Source organism: Malaclemys terrapin, chromosome 8 (genome assembly GCF_027887155.1).
Source record: "Malaclemys terrapin pileata isolate rMalTer1 chromosome 8, rMalTer1.hap1, whole genome shotgun sequence".
Lineage (NCBI taxonomy): Eukaryota > Metazoa > Chordata > Testudines > Emydidae > Malaclemys > Malaclemys terrapin.
The window spans coordinates 105,667,446-105,682,558 of NC_071512.1; the positions used below are offsets into that span (position 1 = coordinate 105,667,446).

General features: G+C 57.6%; 1 protein-coding gene across 3 annotated transcripts in view; it reads left to right on the plus strand.

Moving 5' to 3' along the window:
- POMGNT1 (protein O-linked mannose N-acetylglucosaminyltransferase 1 (beta 1,2-)) overlaps positions 1–11,881 on the plus strand; it is a 31,356-nt gene extending 19,475 nt beyond the window's left edge. For all 3 annotated transcript variants that reach the window (XM_054037806.1, XM_054037804.1, XM_054037805.1), the window contains exons 12-22: positions 1,439–1,522; positions 2,133–2,174; positions 2,855–2,913; positions 3,900–3,972; positions 5,064–5,192; positions 5,744–5,869; positions 6,118–6,182; positions 6,662–6,706; positions 7,045–7,180; positions 7,572–7,681; positions 8,079–11,881. In XM_054037806.1, coding sequence (XP_053893781.1) covers positions 1,439–1,522; positions 2,133–2,174; positions 2,855–2,913; positions 3,900–3,972; positions 5,064–5,192; positions 5,744–5,869; positions 6,118–6,182; positions 6,662–6,706; positions 7,045–7,180; positions 7,572–7,681; positions 8,079–8,172 — 963 coding nt within the window. In that variant the 3' untranslated portion in view covers positions 8,173–11,881. The remainder of the gene's footprint in view (positions 1–1,438; positions 1,523–2,132; positions 2,175–2,854; positions 2,914–3,899; positions 3,973–5,063; positions 5,193–5,743; positions 5,870–6,117; positions 6,183–6,661; positions 6,707–7,044; positions 7,181–7,571; positions 7,682–8,078) is intronic.
- Positions 11,882–15,113: the final 3,232 nt, after the last annotated feature.

Genomic DNA, 15,113 nt, shown 5'->3' on the forward strand with positions numbered 1-15,113 from the left:
TGGCATTGGGGGAGAGGGGGCAGTGGTCGGACCCGCCACAGCCCCTTAAAACAACCTGCCTTCGGTTGGCCTTTCCCCATAATCCTCATCTTCTCCCCCGGTCTGTAAGCTGAGACCTTGCCATGGACAGAGCCGGATGCTGAATGCTCGTGGGGAACATCTCCCCTCTTTAGGTCTCCAAGTGCTTCGCTGGTGGCTCCACTTTGCGTTATGTCCCCGTGGTTCGGCTGGGCGGGGGGGCGCCCGAGTTCACACAATGACTGAGCCTGGAGCAGAACCCAGATCTCCCAATTCCCAGGCTGGCACCTGGCTAGCAGTCAAAGGGGCTCAGGACATGCTGTGTCTAGTGGGCATTGATTGCAGACACGGTTATGGGGTCTGGCATGTACTGCGGGGTAGGGGTGGCTATTGTCTCCCCCTACCACCACCACCACCAGATCCAGTGTTTCCGTCTCTCCTGTTTATATGGTGCCTCTCGCTGTGCTATATAAAATGTCACTCCATTTCGTGCCAGGGGCTGATGGAGTGAGATGAACGGAGCTGTTTCTTTGCGAGGAAGAACATGAATTAAACCAGTAGTGGGGAGTTTTTGGGGGGGAGGGGGGAGGAGAATCCTCTTTTAGACACTTGCCACAGTGACTAATGCTCTGTGAGAGCAGCTAATGATAGCTGCATCCCGTTGCCATGGCAGCGGAAGCAAGATCCCTGGCCTATGAGGGAGCAGCATAGACGCGGGGCCTGTTTTCGCAAGTGGCACAGGAGATGCTGAAGGCGGTGCTGTCGTTTTATTGGGGTGTCCGGGAGAGGATAAATCCTTGGTGCTTGATGTAATCCGAGTTCCCTTCCCCGGTTGCAATAGGGATCTGCAGGCGGGAGAAGTGGGGGGGGGGCTGGACTCTGGATGCACAGAGCCTGGGATAACTAAGGGGCTCTCTAATGGGATTACTGCTGATCTAGGGAGGTGACCTTGTTTCATGCTGGATGGTAAAGGAAGCGTCTCTCTGTTGTACATGTATAAAACACAGCTGTTGCATGTACCCATGGAACACGCTCTCCCCCCCCCCCCATTCTTTACAGTGCCGTATGCACATGAAGAAGGATTAGATGCCTGCATGAGTAAACATATCTAATGTGCATCTTCAGTTAAACAAGCTCGGTTAACTGTTACAAGGGTTATCCATGCTCATGCTTCAGGGCACAAGCTGATTATCCACGGAGGTCAGGCAGCATGTTTCTGCAGATCACCACGGCGCAGCACTGCGCAGCTAGGCCCATTATGGGATGTTTCCCACTCTTGCCTGAAGCGTCAGATGCCGTCAGAAACTTTGCCCCATCTCCTGGCTTGCCAACCCTGCGCACTAGAGAAAGGGCTGAGCGTAGAGGCGTAGACAGACCTGGGGTCTATGCGGTGAGTAAGTCTCGTGACTCCCTTTTCCAGGAGCCAATGGACGTGGTGGAGTTGTTTGGCCTGAAAGGGATCCAGCACACGCCCATCAGCATTAAAAATGCCCGAGTGTCTCAGGTGAGGGGTCCTTCCTACTTACCCCTCTGGCCCCACTTAGGGAAATTCTCCCCCCTCTTCCTGGTGCACCGGGTGCCTTGCATGGACCGGTGGTGGGGCTTGAATCCAGGACCTGGGGGTGGGATGGGGGGTGGCAAACTTACTGACCCTCTGAGCCGCATACGACAAACTTCAGAAGTTCGAGAGCCAGGGCGCACCTGCCGGGGCTCGGGGCTTCAGCCCTGCTCCTGCTGAAGCCCCAAGACACCCGCCTCCCCACTGGGCAGAAGCCCCTACCCTACCACCCTGCTGCAAGGAAGGGGTCCCGAGCTCTCCCCCAAGTCTGGTAGGTGGAGAATGGGGGGGGTGGGGTTCTGTGAGCCGCACTTTAACGGTAACCACGGGCTCGTGAGCCACAATTTGGCCACCCCTGACCTAGAGCAATAAACAGAGGAATTTCCACTGCTTGACTGAAAGGGTGGGTCACTACCTGGCAGCAGTAGTAGACTCTTATGTGGACTGGATCCATGCTCCCCTAGTGGCGCCCTCCAATAGCGACCATTAATCGGTGTCTGGCGGGGATAGAAACCTCGGTGGCGGTGTTTGCTAATGCCCGTGTCTCTTCCCACAGCACTACAAGGCCAGTCTGACCGCAACCTTCAACCTGCACCCGGTGAGCAAGTCCCACCTCTCGACTGTCTCCGCTCTCGGCGCCGGGTGGTTCCGCTCCCCATAATGAGCGCCTGGGGACCTGCTCTGAGAAGGGCTGGGCACTTGCGCTTCAGGAGAGAGATGCCCGCGGTGCCTGCTGACAGGAGCAGAAATTCTTATCATGGTGCAGCACCCAGGAGGGTGGAGGGGGAGAAGGAGGGAAACACCCTCAGGGCAGTAGCCTGGGTGCCTTTCTGCTGGCTCTGGGAACGCCGAATTCCCTGGTGTCACTGAACCCGCTTCCCTTATGCCCGTCTCACGGGAGCGATTGCTGTGAAATGAAGCCCTCTGGGAAGCGAAATGGCTGCCTCTGAGGTAGCATCCGTGGCCAAGCACCAAGTTGGGTTTGAGTCAAGATGGGCCTGGTGCGAATAACGTCGGCGAGGCTTGTTGGGGCCGAGCGCTGAGGATCGCATAGACAAGGGGATGCCGTGAGATGTCTCTGGTCTGTCCTTAGTCATAGAATCATAGAATCTCAGGGTTGGAAGGGACCTCAGGAGATCCTGTTGTCCAACCCCCTGCTCAAAGCAGGACAATCCCCAACTAAAGCATCCCAGCCAGGGCTTTGTCAAAACCAGGAGTTTCCACTGCTTGAATGAATAGTCCCCTTTGTCCTGCTGACATCTCTCGTTTCCCTCCCAGGATGCCAAGTTTGCTGTGGTGCTCGAAGAAGACTTGGACATCTCCGTCGACTTCTTCAGGTGAGGCTCGTAACGTGCTGACATCGGGCCTTGTCGCCTAGGAGGCCCAGTCACGTCTGTCTGTCTTGCCAGACCAGAAACAAGAGGCTCTACACTCTATTGGTGTACCACAGTCTGCAGGACGGTCCCGGGAGACGTGGGAGCATCCCACTGATGCTGGGATGGGGGTGACCCCGTTATCCACAACCGAACTCTTGATTACAAAGAGGGCATATATCAGAACCTCCATTCCTCCTTGGTTTTTAGCTGCTAGACAGCTTCCCGGATGCCAAGGGGTCAGTGTCACTAGAACTCCTTGCTCTTCTGTTAACTTACTGGGAGTTGAGGTGGGGACATCACTGGAACTTGTCATGCCTCTGTTTTGCCCATCTGTAAAATGAGCTCGGTACTTGCAGTACCTACCTCAAAGTGGGGCCCGGCAGCTTAATACATGAGCATTTGAAGCTGGTTCTGGGAGCCGTGGAGGGCAGGTGCCGGCAGAGGAATTACTACAGGGACTAGCAATAACTTGGGCCAGATCCTCCACTGATGTAAGCGGTGGTAGCTCCATTGGAGTCAGCAAGGCTACACTGATTTACGTCAGCGGAGGATCTGGCCCACTGTCGTTTGAGCTCCTTTGTTGAACCCTGATCGCTGGGTCAAAGTCTACTTTAAGTGACTTCCCGCAGGTGGTAAAATGCTTTGAGCATCCTCTGGCCCCAGCTGACCCACATTTTACCCTGCGCTGAGGCTGGTAACTGTCCCTCTCCTCCGTCCCTTGCCTTAATTTCTCCCCAGCATCCTCTCTGGCTGTGAGGGTGGGAGCTGCCTGCCTGGTGCCTCCAGCACGGATGGGCATTTCCTAGGCGTCTCCATTCTCTCCTCTGCCCAGCTGGAGGACGGAGGGGCTTATTTAGGATCGAGGTGTTGTGTCCCGTAGCAGTGGGTGGGAGAGCCGGGCACCCGGGGGCACAGCCGGTCCTGTCTCTAATCTGCCTCGTTTCTAGCTTCCTGAGCCAGTCGATCTATTTACTGGAGGAGGACGACAGCCTGTACTGCATCTCTGCTTGGAACGATCAGGTAGGCTCATGGAGCCTCACCTCTCCCGTCTCTGTAACCCCACAGCAAGACCCGCTCCGATGCAGTCCAGCGTCCCTATGCTCCATCCCCTCCAGGCGCTGGTTCCTCCTGCCCGTGTGGCGGGGATTGCTGCCTCCGGCTCCATTCACAGCACGCTCTTCCCTCTGCAAAGGCCGCTGTGGGGGCCCCAGAAATTCAAGTGGTACAGAGGCGTACCACCTGAGCTGGGGAGAGGCTGGGCGGCCCCGCTGCAGCCGCTGGCCCCAGCGCCAAGTCTGCACCACGCTCAACCGCCGTTAGGTTGGAGAGCGAGACCATCCTGCGCCCACCCCAGGCATTACGACCTGGCCCCTGGGGGTTTGGTCCATCCATCCATCCATCCCTCCACACATTGAGACAGAGTTGCAGATGGGCCAAACCTGAGTGGGGCTGCGACCCACCCTCCCCTCTGCCCAGGTGCCAGGCCACAATGCCGCTCGGTTTGGGGGCCCAGGGCCAATGTGCGTCTGGCTGCATGCACTGCTGGAGAAGACCCTCTCAGCCCACTCAGTCTGCCCCCCTCCCCACCCACCCCCGATACTGAGATGCCTGGAATTGACCCTGCAGAGCTCAGTATGGAGCTGTTCTCTGCTCCAATGTTAGAACCCTTCCCCCCCACACACCCCCAAAATCTGTGCTAACGTGGGAACCTACCCTGTGCACCGTTCGGTGGGGCTTGCTCCTCGCACGTTTACCATCCCGGCCCCTCTGAGTAACAGGAAGAGGTGCAGAACTGGGACTGGTGGGAAGGTTTCTGGGGGTGAACGGAGGAGGAGAAGGGGGAAATAGAAAGGGAAGGAGAGGGCGAGGGAGGGGAAGCCAAATGTGATGGGCAGGAGTGGGGGAGGGGGAGTGAAGGGGTTCAGGGTGAGTGGGGCAGGTAGGTGTTGATCCCTTCCAGAGGCTGGTGAGGAAGCCCCCGCCCAAAGGAAAGGGGAAGCGCTGGCCCTTCTGCGCTGGGAATAGCACCTCCTCCTGGCATACCTACGCTCCCGTGGCCCCCTTCGGCGTCCTGGCGAGGGTGCGCTGAACGCTGCCCTCTGGCTCCCCAGGGCTACGAGCACACGGCCGAGGATCCCTCGCTCCTGTACCGCGTCGAGACCATGCCCGGCCTGGGCTGGGTACTGAGCAAAAGCCTCTACAAGGACGAACTGGAGCCGAAATGGCCAACCCCCGAGAAGGTGAGTGCCCTCTGCTCTCCCTGGTAGGAGCCCTGGCACACCTGTTGCTGCGGGTATGGGGGGAGGGGGGAGCTGTGAGGCTCGGTGGGCAGCCAGTGGAGGAACTGCCTTGAAGCATCCGGACTGTGGGCGCCCACAAGTGACGCATGTTGCTCTTCGCATTTTAGATGGAGGGACGGCGTCCACATTCCGAGCCCCCGGATCTGAGGGGTTATCAACCCCGCTGGCCACAGAGCCTGGGTAAAGCCAATGATCTGTGCCAGCCATCTGGCTGAGAAGCCCTACAATAACAAACACCGGGGAGTGCCGCGTGGGCTCCGGCCATAACAAATGGCTGCCTGCGTGCAGTATCCAGTCTCCACGAGCAACCTGCAATAACCACCCTAACGTGCGTGCACACGCTTGGAGGCGTGGAGGTCCGGGGAGGGAGGCTTTGTATTTCCATCTCCGGGGGCTAAGGGGCTCTCTTAAGGAACAGCGTGATCCGCGACAGGCGCCCAGTGCAGGAGCCAGATTTCCCCCTCTAAAGCAGCCTCCTCTCCCCTCTCCAGCTGTGGGACTGGGACATGTGGATGCGGATGCCGGAGCAGCGGAAAGGCCGGGAATGCATCATCCCTGACGTCTCGCGCTCGTACCACTTCGGCATCGTGGGGCTCAACATGAATGGCTACTTCCACGTGAGTGAGGCCGAGGGGGGGTAGACGGGCTCCCCTCCCTGCTCCGAGGTGCAGAGGCTGCCCGCTGGGCATTGCCATGGGCTGTTAGCTGACCTCCACGCGCACCCTGTGGCCTCGCTGGGCTCGTGAGGTGCATTGGCTGGGGAAGGGGCGTGAGCCAGAGCGTTGCTGTGGCTCCAAAGGATGGACCCGGCATGCTAGATGAGCAGTGATCCTCTGACAAGTCATTTTCTGCACTTGGTTCCCAGGAAGCCTATTTCAAGAAGCACAAATTCAATACCGTCCCGAACGTGCAGCTCAAAAACGTGGAGAGGTGAGTGCCAGCCCGCTGCGAGGGAACCACTGGAGGTTGCCCAGAGCTCTGTGTCTTGTACCTCGTAATTCTAACCCACCCCTCTGCAGTTCCCCATTCCAGCTCCGAGCTCCCCCCTCCACTGCACGTTCCTGTGCCAGGGCCCCCCCCCCCCCCCCCCGTACTGAACGGACGTGTGCCACAGGTGTTCCAGTAGCTTTCCATCCTCCCGAGAAGAAAGCGTGATTGATTTGGGGGTGAGACACACAAGGTGCATTGGATCAGACGCCCACTGGCATATATCACTTGCGGCTTGGGGCTGAACGCTTGGGGCGGGAACCATGCCACCGGCACTCGCTGTTCTCCCCTGTTGTGACTTCGGGGACATTGGACCTGGCTGGGAGATGAAGTGTGTGGCCATCCGTACGTGGCGCGTGGCCCATCTCGCCGAACCTCCCTCCTCATTTGCTGGCCCTTGACGCTCTGTCTTTCCCATGCAGCCTAAAGAAGGACGCCTACGAGATTGAAATTCACCGGCTCCTGGGGTAAGTGTGTTCTGCATCCCATGGCCTGAAAGATGAGGGCTGTAACAGGGCCTGCCAGTGCTTTGGGATTCACAGGGGTATATCGAATGCCATCTTCTTGGAGAGACATTCCCTCTGGGGCACCTGGCATTGGCCACTGTCAGAAGACAGGATACCGGGCTAGATGGACCTTTAGTCTGACCCAGGAGGGCCTTTCTTATGAGGGATGGATGGTCATAAGGTGGTCCAAGCCTTTTCTCCGGCAGGCCGGCATCGGCTGGGACCCCATGTGTATCGCATGCCAGGGGGTGGGTGGGCGCCCTTGGTTGCCCACTCACCAGCCCTGTGCCCCATTTCAGCGAGGCCACAGTTCTGGATCACGGCAAGAACCCGTGCGAGGACTCCTTCCTGCCCGACACCGAGGGCAAGACCTACGTGATGTACATCAGGATGGAGCAGGAAGCCGACTTCACCACCTGGACTCAACTCGCCAAGGTGACTCCCTGCCCGGTCCCCATGTGACTGCAGCCCCCTGCTCCCCCAGATTCACTTGGCCCGAGCCTCAAACTTGGCTCCAGCCTGCGCAGTGGGGGCCGACTGTGCACCAAAGATACCAGAGCACGTGTGGTCAGGTCCCCGGGAGGAGGCAGCTTTCTGGGCTGGCTCGTGCATTAGGAGCTGGGGTTACTTGCTGGCTGCCGAGGGGAAGGGGAGGGAGCATGCGGCTCTCCCCAAGCAGCCGTGGGAGGAGGAGTGGGATTTGCAGCGTGGTCAGCGTTTTTATCGCTCCGCCGAGCAGATCTGCAGCCCCAGAGCCGCCGGCGGAGCGTGGCAGGGTGGGCCGCGGTACGTGCCCTCAGCTCTCTGTCCGCCGCTCCCCTCCTAGTGCCTCCACATCTGGGACCTGGACGTCCGCGGGAACCACAAAGGGTTGTGGCGTCTCTTCCGCAAGAAGAACCACGTCCTGGTGGTGGGCGTGCCCGCCTCCCCCTACTCGTGAGTATGCCCACGCCCCCTGGGGGCAGGGGAGGGGGCGCAAGATCCCTGCAGCACCCCATGAAAACGCCAGGCTAGCGGGCTCCCCTCCTGCACCCACAGCTGGGTCCTCTCGCAAAGAAAACCCTGGTGGGCCCCTGCCTGGGGAGAGGGGAAAACCCCCTCCAACCTCTTAGAGCCGAAGGCTCCGTATTAACCCCATAAATACCACCCTTGAGCAGAGTCCCAACTGCTCCCTGTGGTTACAGGGATCTGCCCCTTTCTCCCCAGCGTGGCCCAGGCCTGTACAGCACCTGGCGCGGCCTGGGCCTGTACAACACCCAGTGCGGGAGGGTCCCACTTGGAGCCCCTCAAGCACTCCCGTGTCTGACCAGCTCCTCCTGGCTGGTCTCTGCAGATCGAAGAAGCCCTCCGCGGTGACCCCGATCTACATGGAGCCCCCCGCCAAGGAGGAGGTGGCCGGGCAGGTGGCAGCGGCAGAGCAGACGTGAGCCGGAGAGGTCTCCACGGCACCACCGCACACAGAGAAGAGAGGGGGCAGCGCTTGGGAGAGGCTGGGTACTTCCAGTGCGGGTGGGGTAGGGACTCCGCTATGCCCCAGGATGGGCATGTGCTCCCCGGATGGAAAACGGGACACAGGATCCCGCCCCTGCCTGGGGACTGGCTGCCGTCGCTCTGGGACCCCGCAGCGCTGCCCTGTAGGATGGGACACCCGCCCACCCACACGGGCTCTTTTTAACACTGACTCTTTACTAACTTTGCCACTTTCCTTAGGAGGCGGCATTTTAAATGCAGCGGCTCCTTTGAGGCCCTCTCTGCCCCACGGCGGGATGGCAGGGGAATTTTGTAGCCCAGGAAGTGCTGATGCCCTCGGCCTGCATTTTATTTATTAACTCTTGTGTGGCTGGCTCGGCCTGGGCCGGGCTCTTCCATCCGACGGCTCCGCCCTGGGCCGGCGGTACCCTGGGAGCCTGAGCCAAGGGGGGTGAAACGCCTTGTCCTCTGCCTGGTTTGTGGGGCAGAGACGGGACGTGGTACAGCCCAGCTCTAGAGAGGTTTGGGGATGGCACTGGTGAAAGGCAGCCGGAGGAACAAGGATCGGGGGAAATGTGGCCTGTCTCTTTAAATGGAATTCTCTCCCACGGGGGGCCGCCCCCCCACGGATCAGTGGATGGCACCACGTGAGAGACCCGGCTTCAAGGCGTCCCCGCCCGGCCACCGATGTTGTGACTCTTCCCAGTGCAAGCTCATGCGTGGCAGCCAGTGAGCAACACGGATTAGCCTCTCACCGGCCGTGGTGCCGGAGCGGAGAGACGGGAGCCAGCTGGGGTGGGGAGGTGCAGGGGGAGAAAGAGCCTTGCAGAGCGGGCGCTGCCCTGGTGTGTGGAGAACAACCCCTGCCCATGCATGGGCCCATCGGTTGCTGCCCAAAGCTTAAAGGGAAGACGGCAGCAAGGGGGCTGGGAACCAGACAACTCCACGGCAGAGAGCTGCTGCGGCAGGCTCCCGTGTGCCGGAGGGGGTCGCAGCCTGCTGTGATCACTGCTGGTTCCCAGTGGTACTCGCCCACCCTGCCGGGCACCCTCAGGCCCCCTGCGCTGAGCGGGGTTGGGCTGGCTCTGAGGAGCGGTCACGGGACGCCGCTCGTAGGGAGGCCGGGATCTGTGCTCTCGGGGTGGGGGCGGCTGTCCCCTCCGGCCCTGAGCCCTGCCAGCCTGACTGAAGGTACGGAAAGGATGGACATTCAGGGACGAGGAGGGTTTGGGGTTCCCCTCCCCACTGCCTGTGCCTTAGCTGAGGTCCCACAGGGCGGGGTGGGATGAGTGACCCCAGCCTGTAGATTCCCCCTAGCTGTAGCCAGCGGGAGCGGCCCAGCAAGCAACGCCCCCTGGTGCCAGTTTGATCCGAGTCCTGTAGGTCCCTGTCCTGGGGTCGATGCCTATATAGAGATGATTTTTAATTCCCTTCCTGCCGATCAGATTTGCAGGAGCTGGGTAACTTGTGAGCTCTAGCTCCGCTCCTCGGGAGCGGGGGAGCTGGGAAAGGCCCCACCCTGGGAACTCTGCTTTGAATTGGTTCGAGCTCTAGTTCCATGTTGGGGACAGGCAGCGCCATGCTTGGATCAGGCACCCCCCAGCCCCTGCCCGCTATGGGATCGTACCCCGGGCTGGGTTCCAGACCCATAGCTGACGCGACAGTGCACTTATTGAGGGCGGACGTGGAGGCAGATGGCTGTGAGTAGAGCGCCAATGCACTATAATTTGGGACGAGAGGAGCTGGGGACTCCGGAATGAGACCTGTAGGATATTGGTTTGTTGCAGCCCAGGCATGCAGGGAGAAGGGCCAAGACCAAGTGCTTAACTTCCATTGGTTTCAATGGGACATAGGCACCTCAATAATCTTGAGGTCTGGACCAGAGTCCTTGCCAGCTGTCTGGCCCATGCTACGCAAGTTGGCAACTAGCGGATCTGGCGTCCGCATTGCTCGCAACTGGCCGTCTTGGCTGCAAGGTCAAGGGTCGAATGGGGCAAGCCTGTGCAGCGTTCGTGCTGCCGCTGCCTGTGCTGTTTGTGGAAGATTCTGCTCTCTTCTCCAGCCTGCCGTTCGCCATGCATCTCCCTCACCGCCACCGCGGTTTCCCAGGTCCGTTGGGACGGTCCCTGGCTGGGGCTGTCTACATTCTGTGGCACTGCTGAAGGGGAAGGAGCGGCAGAGGGGCCTGATTTTAAAGGCACGTGTGGTGAAAACGAGCGATCATTCGGAGCAGCTTGGCTGTACTGAGGATCGAAACCCACCCTGGATGAGCCGCCGATCCCCAGGCAGTCTCCTGCGCAGAACGCTACATTAACTTATTTATTTATTCGACTGGAGGGATGAGGTTTTGAAACAGGAAGGCGCCTAGGGACCTCTTTTGGGATTGCTGTCAGAGAGGGGTTTCCCACGAAGCAGATGTTGGGGCGTTGCATTGTTCCATTTGGTTCTCCCTCGGCCAGTTGACTTTGGCAGGGTTAGGATGGCTTGTGGTGCTTCTCTTTTCACCCTCAAGATATACAGCAGTACCTCACTGGGTTAAACTCGGAAGCCCAAGCACAGGTGATGGGGGATTTTTGCAAACTCTTAAGGAAATGCACACACACAATTGACCCAGCGAATGTACCGCGAGTGCTGACTTTGCTGTGCCGTAGCGAATGCTCTGTAGCGTGCTTGGCCAAGACCGGAAAGGACCCCCTAGAAATGTGAGATGGCGCGACAGCGCTGTCTCTGCCGCTGGGTCTCCGAGAAGGGGTGGGGGGCTACTGCGGCTTTCCTATGCTGGTGGTGTGCAGTGACCGTTCTGAACCCCAGAGTGATGCTTGAAGGCTGGGTGTGTCGTCGTCCTTTTCTCCTCTCTAAGAACCCCATTTCCCGCCCCCTCCTTGCCTTTTGCAGGCGAACTTTTCAATAAAGACCCTCCCTTGTTTTACAATCGCTTGCGGGTTTTGGCGCTGAGCTGCTGCTAATTCCACTCTTGTTTTGTAATCGGTTTACACCTGTGGAGCGGAGGAGCTGGGAGAAGGCAACGTAAGCTGGTTCTTTGTACACTGAAATAATGTGATTTGATTGCTGGTGTCTCCTGCTGTGTGTGGTGTTTTTTTGTTTTTTGTTTTCCTCTTATTACCTGGTAGCGTCCGGGGGAATCCTCCTCTAATCAGTCTTTCTCTAGGCGGCTCCCCCTCTGCTCTAACCAATGGCGTTGCAATGCACAGAATGGGATGGAAGGGCCCCCTTGACTTCACTTGATAGTTTGTCCTGCCCCATTGAAGCCAATGTGCTGTGGCCTTCAGTTGTAACAGGATTTGACTCTGGAAAGGGGTCGCAATGTGTCTGGCTCTGCAGCGTCTCAATAGGGCAAACTTTTCTTACCCTCCTTCCTTGAAAACTATCACCTTTGTGCTGTCAGCCTCTTTTTTGCCTCTCTCTCTCCCTCTCTCCCCTGACTGCCCCAGTCCATCCGGCTTGGTCTGAGGGGCTGGCCGGCCCTGGCTTGCCCAACTGCAGGGTCCTGCGTGCACTGGGGTGGCGGGACGGGCTGGCCGGCCCTGGCTTGCCAGCTGCAGGTGCTGCGTGCACTGGGGTGGCAGGACAGGGGCTGAGTGAGGGATTGGCGCTTTCTGAATCCGATTTATCTTTTTTTCAAAATAAATACTGCAGTCCTGTTTACCCTTGTGTCTTTCGCCTCCATCGCCGAGGGGGTGCTTGTCAGGTTCACTGCATGACACCGCCTGGTCTCAACCTAGCGCTGATCTGGAGGCCACCAGGTGAGAGAAAAGGGGATGGGGGCAGCTGCGTGCCCTTGCTGGTCAGGGCTTTCCTAGGCTCTGAGATGCTTCCTGTGTAGCAGGGGGAAGAGAAGTGGATACTGACTGACTGGTGAAGAAGATGGCTCTTTTGGATGAAACAGATGGATCAAGCCCACCAGGGTTGGCCCTGTGGGGGAGGGGTGAAAGAATATCCCAGCCAAACTTTTGTTGTTTTTTGGGGGGGGGGGGTATTGTTTTTTAAGGCAATACCCTTACTCTTACTGGTCCAGGATGTGGGTACATCGAAAGAGGACAATGGGATGCTCTGGTGGGCCTGGGGCAAAGGCTAAGAGGATTCCTTATAGGAGGACACCCTCACACCCCTTTTAGGTAATCTCTTCTGTAATCACCCCACACGCACACATGTGCAATGGGTTAGGGGGGTCCTTGTACTCTTCCATTAACTTCTCCCAGCTCCCCTGGGAAGGAGGGCAGCGTTGTCTCCGTTTTAGGGCTGGAGCGGAGATGCAGCGAGAGAGCAGCTTGCCGAAGGTTCACACGCAGCAGGGATCAAAGGTGGGTTGCCCAAGTCCCAATTGAGGCACTGAACCCAAAGGCCACCCTTCCTCCTTCAGAAGCATCCTGCTTAGATCAGTAATTCCCATGTGTGACAAAATGCATCCCGTGTATAGCTGACTGCCCTAGGGGGAGGTCCTGAATAGATCTCCAAGGTATGCCATGCTAATGTGAAGGGGTCGGCTTTCCTATATGAACAGTCTATATCCCTGCAGCTTCAGCAAACGGCATGTGATCCAGAGGAAGAAATGGGGCCTGGTCATGTTGCCCTGTATTTCCTTTGGTGGCTATTGCATGGGGGTGGGGGAAGGGGAAGAGGGGGTACACCTGCTCTTCTAACCCAAGAGGGTGTCTCCATCTGAAGAGACCCTGCTACCGGTAGTGGTTAGCGTCTCGTGTTGGCTTGGCTCTTCTCTTTTGGCTCTCTGCAGGCCGGACCTAGCCCGGCTCTGAGACTTTAGAGCGGTGGAATTGCTTAAGGAAGAACTTGGCAGGCCTTCCCCCAGGGAATTTCTGGGCAACTCTGAGGAACATCTTCTGCAGGGCTTCCCAGGAACCGCCATGCACAGCAGGGTCAGGATATCAGCTTCCCCAGGGGCACATGGGGGGGGGGGGGAGCTCAGTGGGGCAATGAGCTTCAATGGACTCTTGAGAGCCTCAGACCGCCTTCCTGGTTAATCCCCCTGAAATCTAGCACGGCAGGGACGGCGTGTAGATGGGGCCAACAATAGACTCTGCTCTTTTAAAGGCAGGAGCGTAACTCAGCTGTCAGGGTTACTGCCTCAGTGTGGGGCTTGGCCACGGCTGGGGGCCTCTGGACTTAGGCTGTGAACCAAGAGATGCCCCATGCGTCTGACAAAGTGACTATTCACCCACGACAGCTCATGCTCCAATACTTCTGTTAGTCTATAACAGGGGTCAGCAACCTTTCAGAAGTGGTGTGCCAAGTCTTCATTTATTCACTCTGATTTAAGGTTTCACGTGCCAGTAATACATTTTAATCTTTTTAGAAGATCTCTTCCTATAAGTCTATAATATAGAACTAAACTATTGTTTGTATGTAAAGTAAAGGTTTTTAAAAAAGACTGAGAGGGGACATGATAGCAGTTTTCAGGTATTTAAAAGGGTGTCATGAGGAGGGAGAAAACTTGTTCACCTTAGCCTCTAAGGATAGAACCAGAAGCAATGGGTTTAAACTGCAGCAAGGGAGGTCTAGGTTGGACATTAGGAAAAAGTTCCTAACTGTCAGGGTGGTTAAACACTGGAATAAATTGCCTAGGGAGGTTGTGGAATCTCCATCTCTGGAGATATTTAAGAGTAGGTTAGATAAATGTCTATCGGGGATGGTCTAGACAGTATTTGGTCCTGCCATGCGGGCAGGGGACTGGACTCGATGACCTCTCGAGGTCCCTTCCAGTCCTTGAATCTATGAAAATGTTTAAGATGCTTCATTTAAAATTAAATTAAAATGCAGAGCCCCCCGGCCCGGGGACCAGGACCCAGGCCATGAGAGCACTGCTGAAAATCCGCATGCGTGCCACAGGTTGCCTACCCCTGGTCTATAAGGTGCCACAGGACTCTTCGTCGCTTTTTCCAGACATGTTTGAATCTGTCCTAACCAGAGGAAACCACCAGAGGTCCTCAGAGCCCTGTCGAGTCTGGGCGTGGCCCGCAGCCTGATTTCATGTGGGGGTGGTTGTGCTTTGTTGTTCCTGGAGGGTGGTTTTTCTTTTCCCACCCTACGTGGTTTGTTTTCCCTTATGGTGAAAGTGACCGCTCAGCCGTACAGTCACAGGTTGGTCACAGGGCTACGGCGTGAGGTCATCTCTCCCGCCGCCCCCGGGTCCCCAGGAGCTGGAAACCACCAAGCACATGCAGGCGGCTGCCTCCGAGGCAGGGCCCGGCTCTGGCTGCAGGAGGGAGAAGCGGCAGTTGGTGCTGAACGCTGAGTTCCTCCATGGCGCAGGTCTCCCATGGTATTGTCCCGAAGGCTGCGACATTGCACACGGTGGTGATCAGGGTTCTGCTTGATGGGACGGAGACTCTCCGTTAGCTGCTAACAGCATCGGGGCTAGGGCTAGGGCACAGTCAAAACACTCCTGAGCCCCTCCAGCAGGGGGCAGGTGTCCACCAAGCAGCCCCCTGCCAGCACTAGGGAACCCACTGCAGTAAGAGACAGGTGCAGCCGTCTGATCCAACCCTCTCCCTTCACTTGTAACGGTGGGAGGAGTCCGCGTTGGGATTGTTTCAGGGTGAGGTTCTGCCTATAATTTTTGCTTTTATTTTCTTCCTTTCCGCACCTGTTTTGAGTTGAGGGGCTAGTGCATCCCTTCTCCCCCGCTCAAGGTTGCCTACTTTTGGGGCCAGCACCTATGTCTTCTTCGAGGGGTTCATACAGCACCTAGCGTAACAAGGCCTTGAGCCCAGGGCGACAGGGTGCTGCACATTACCAGAGTCAGCGTGGCCAATGCCAGTGACTTTTATCACACGGCTTGTGATGGTTTTTGGTGATTGAGTTTTTCTTCCACCTGCAGCTCCTCCATGAGAATCCAAGGGCTCGTCTTTGTTGTTTGTTT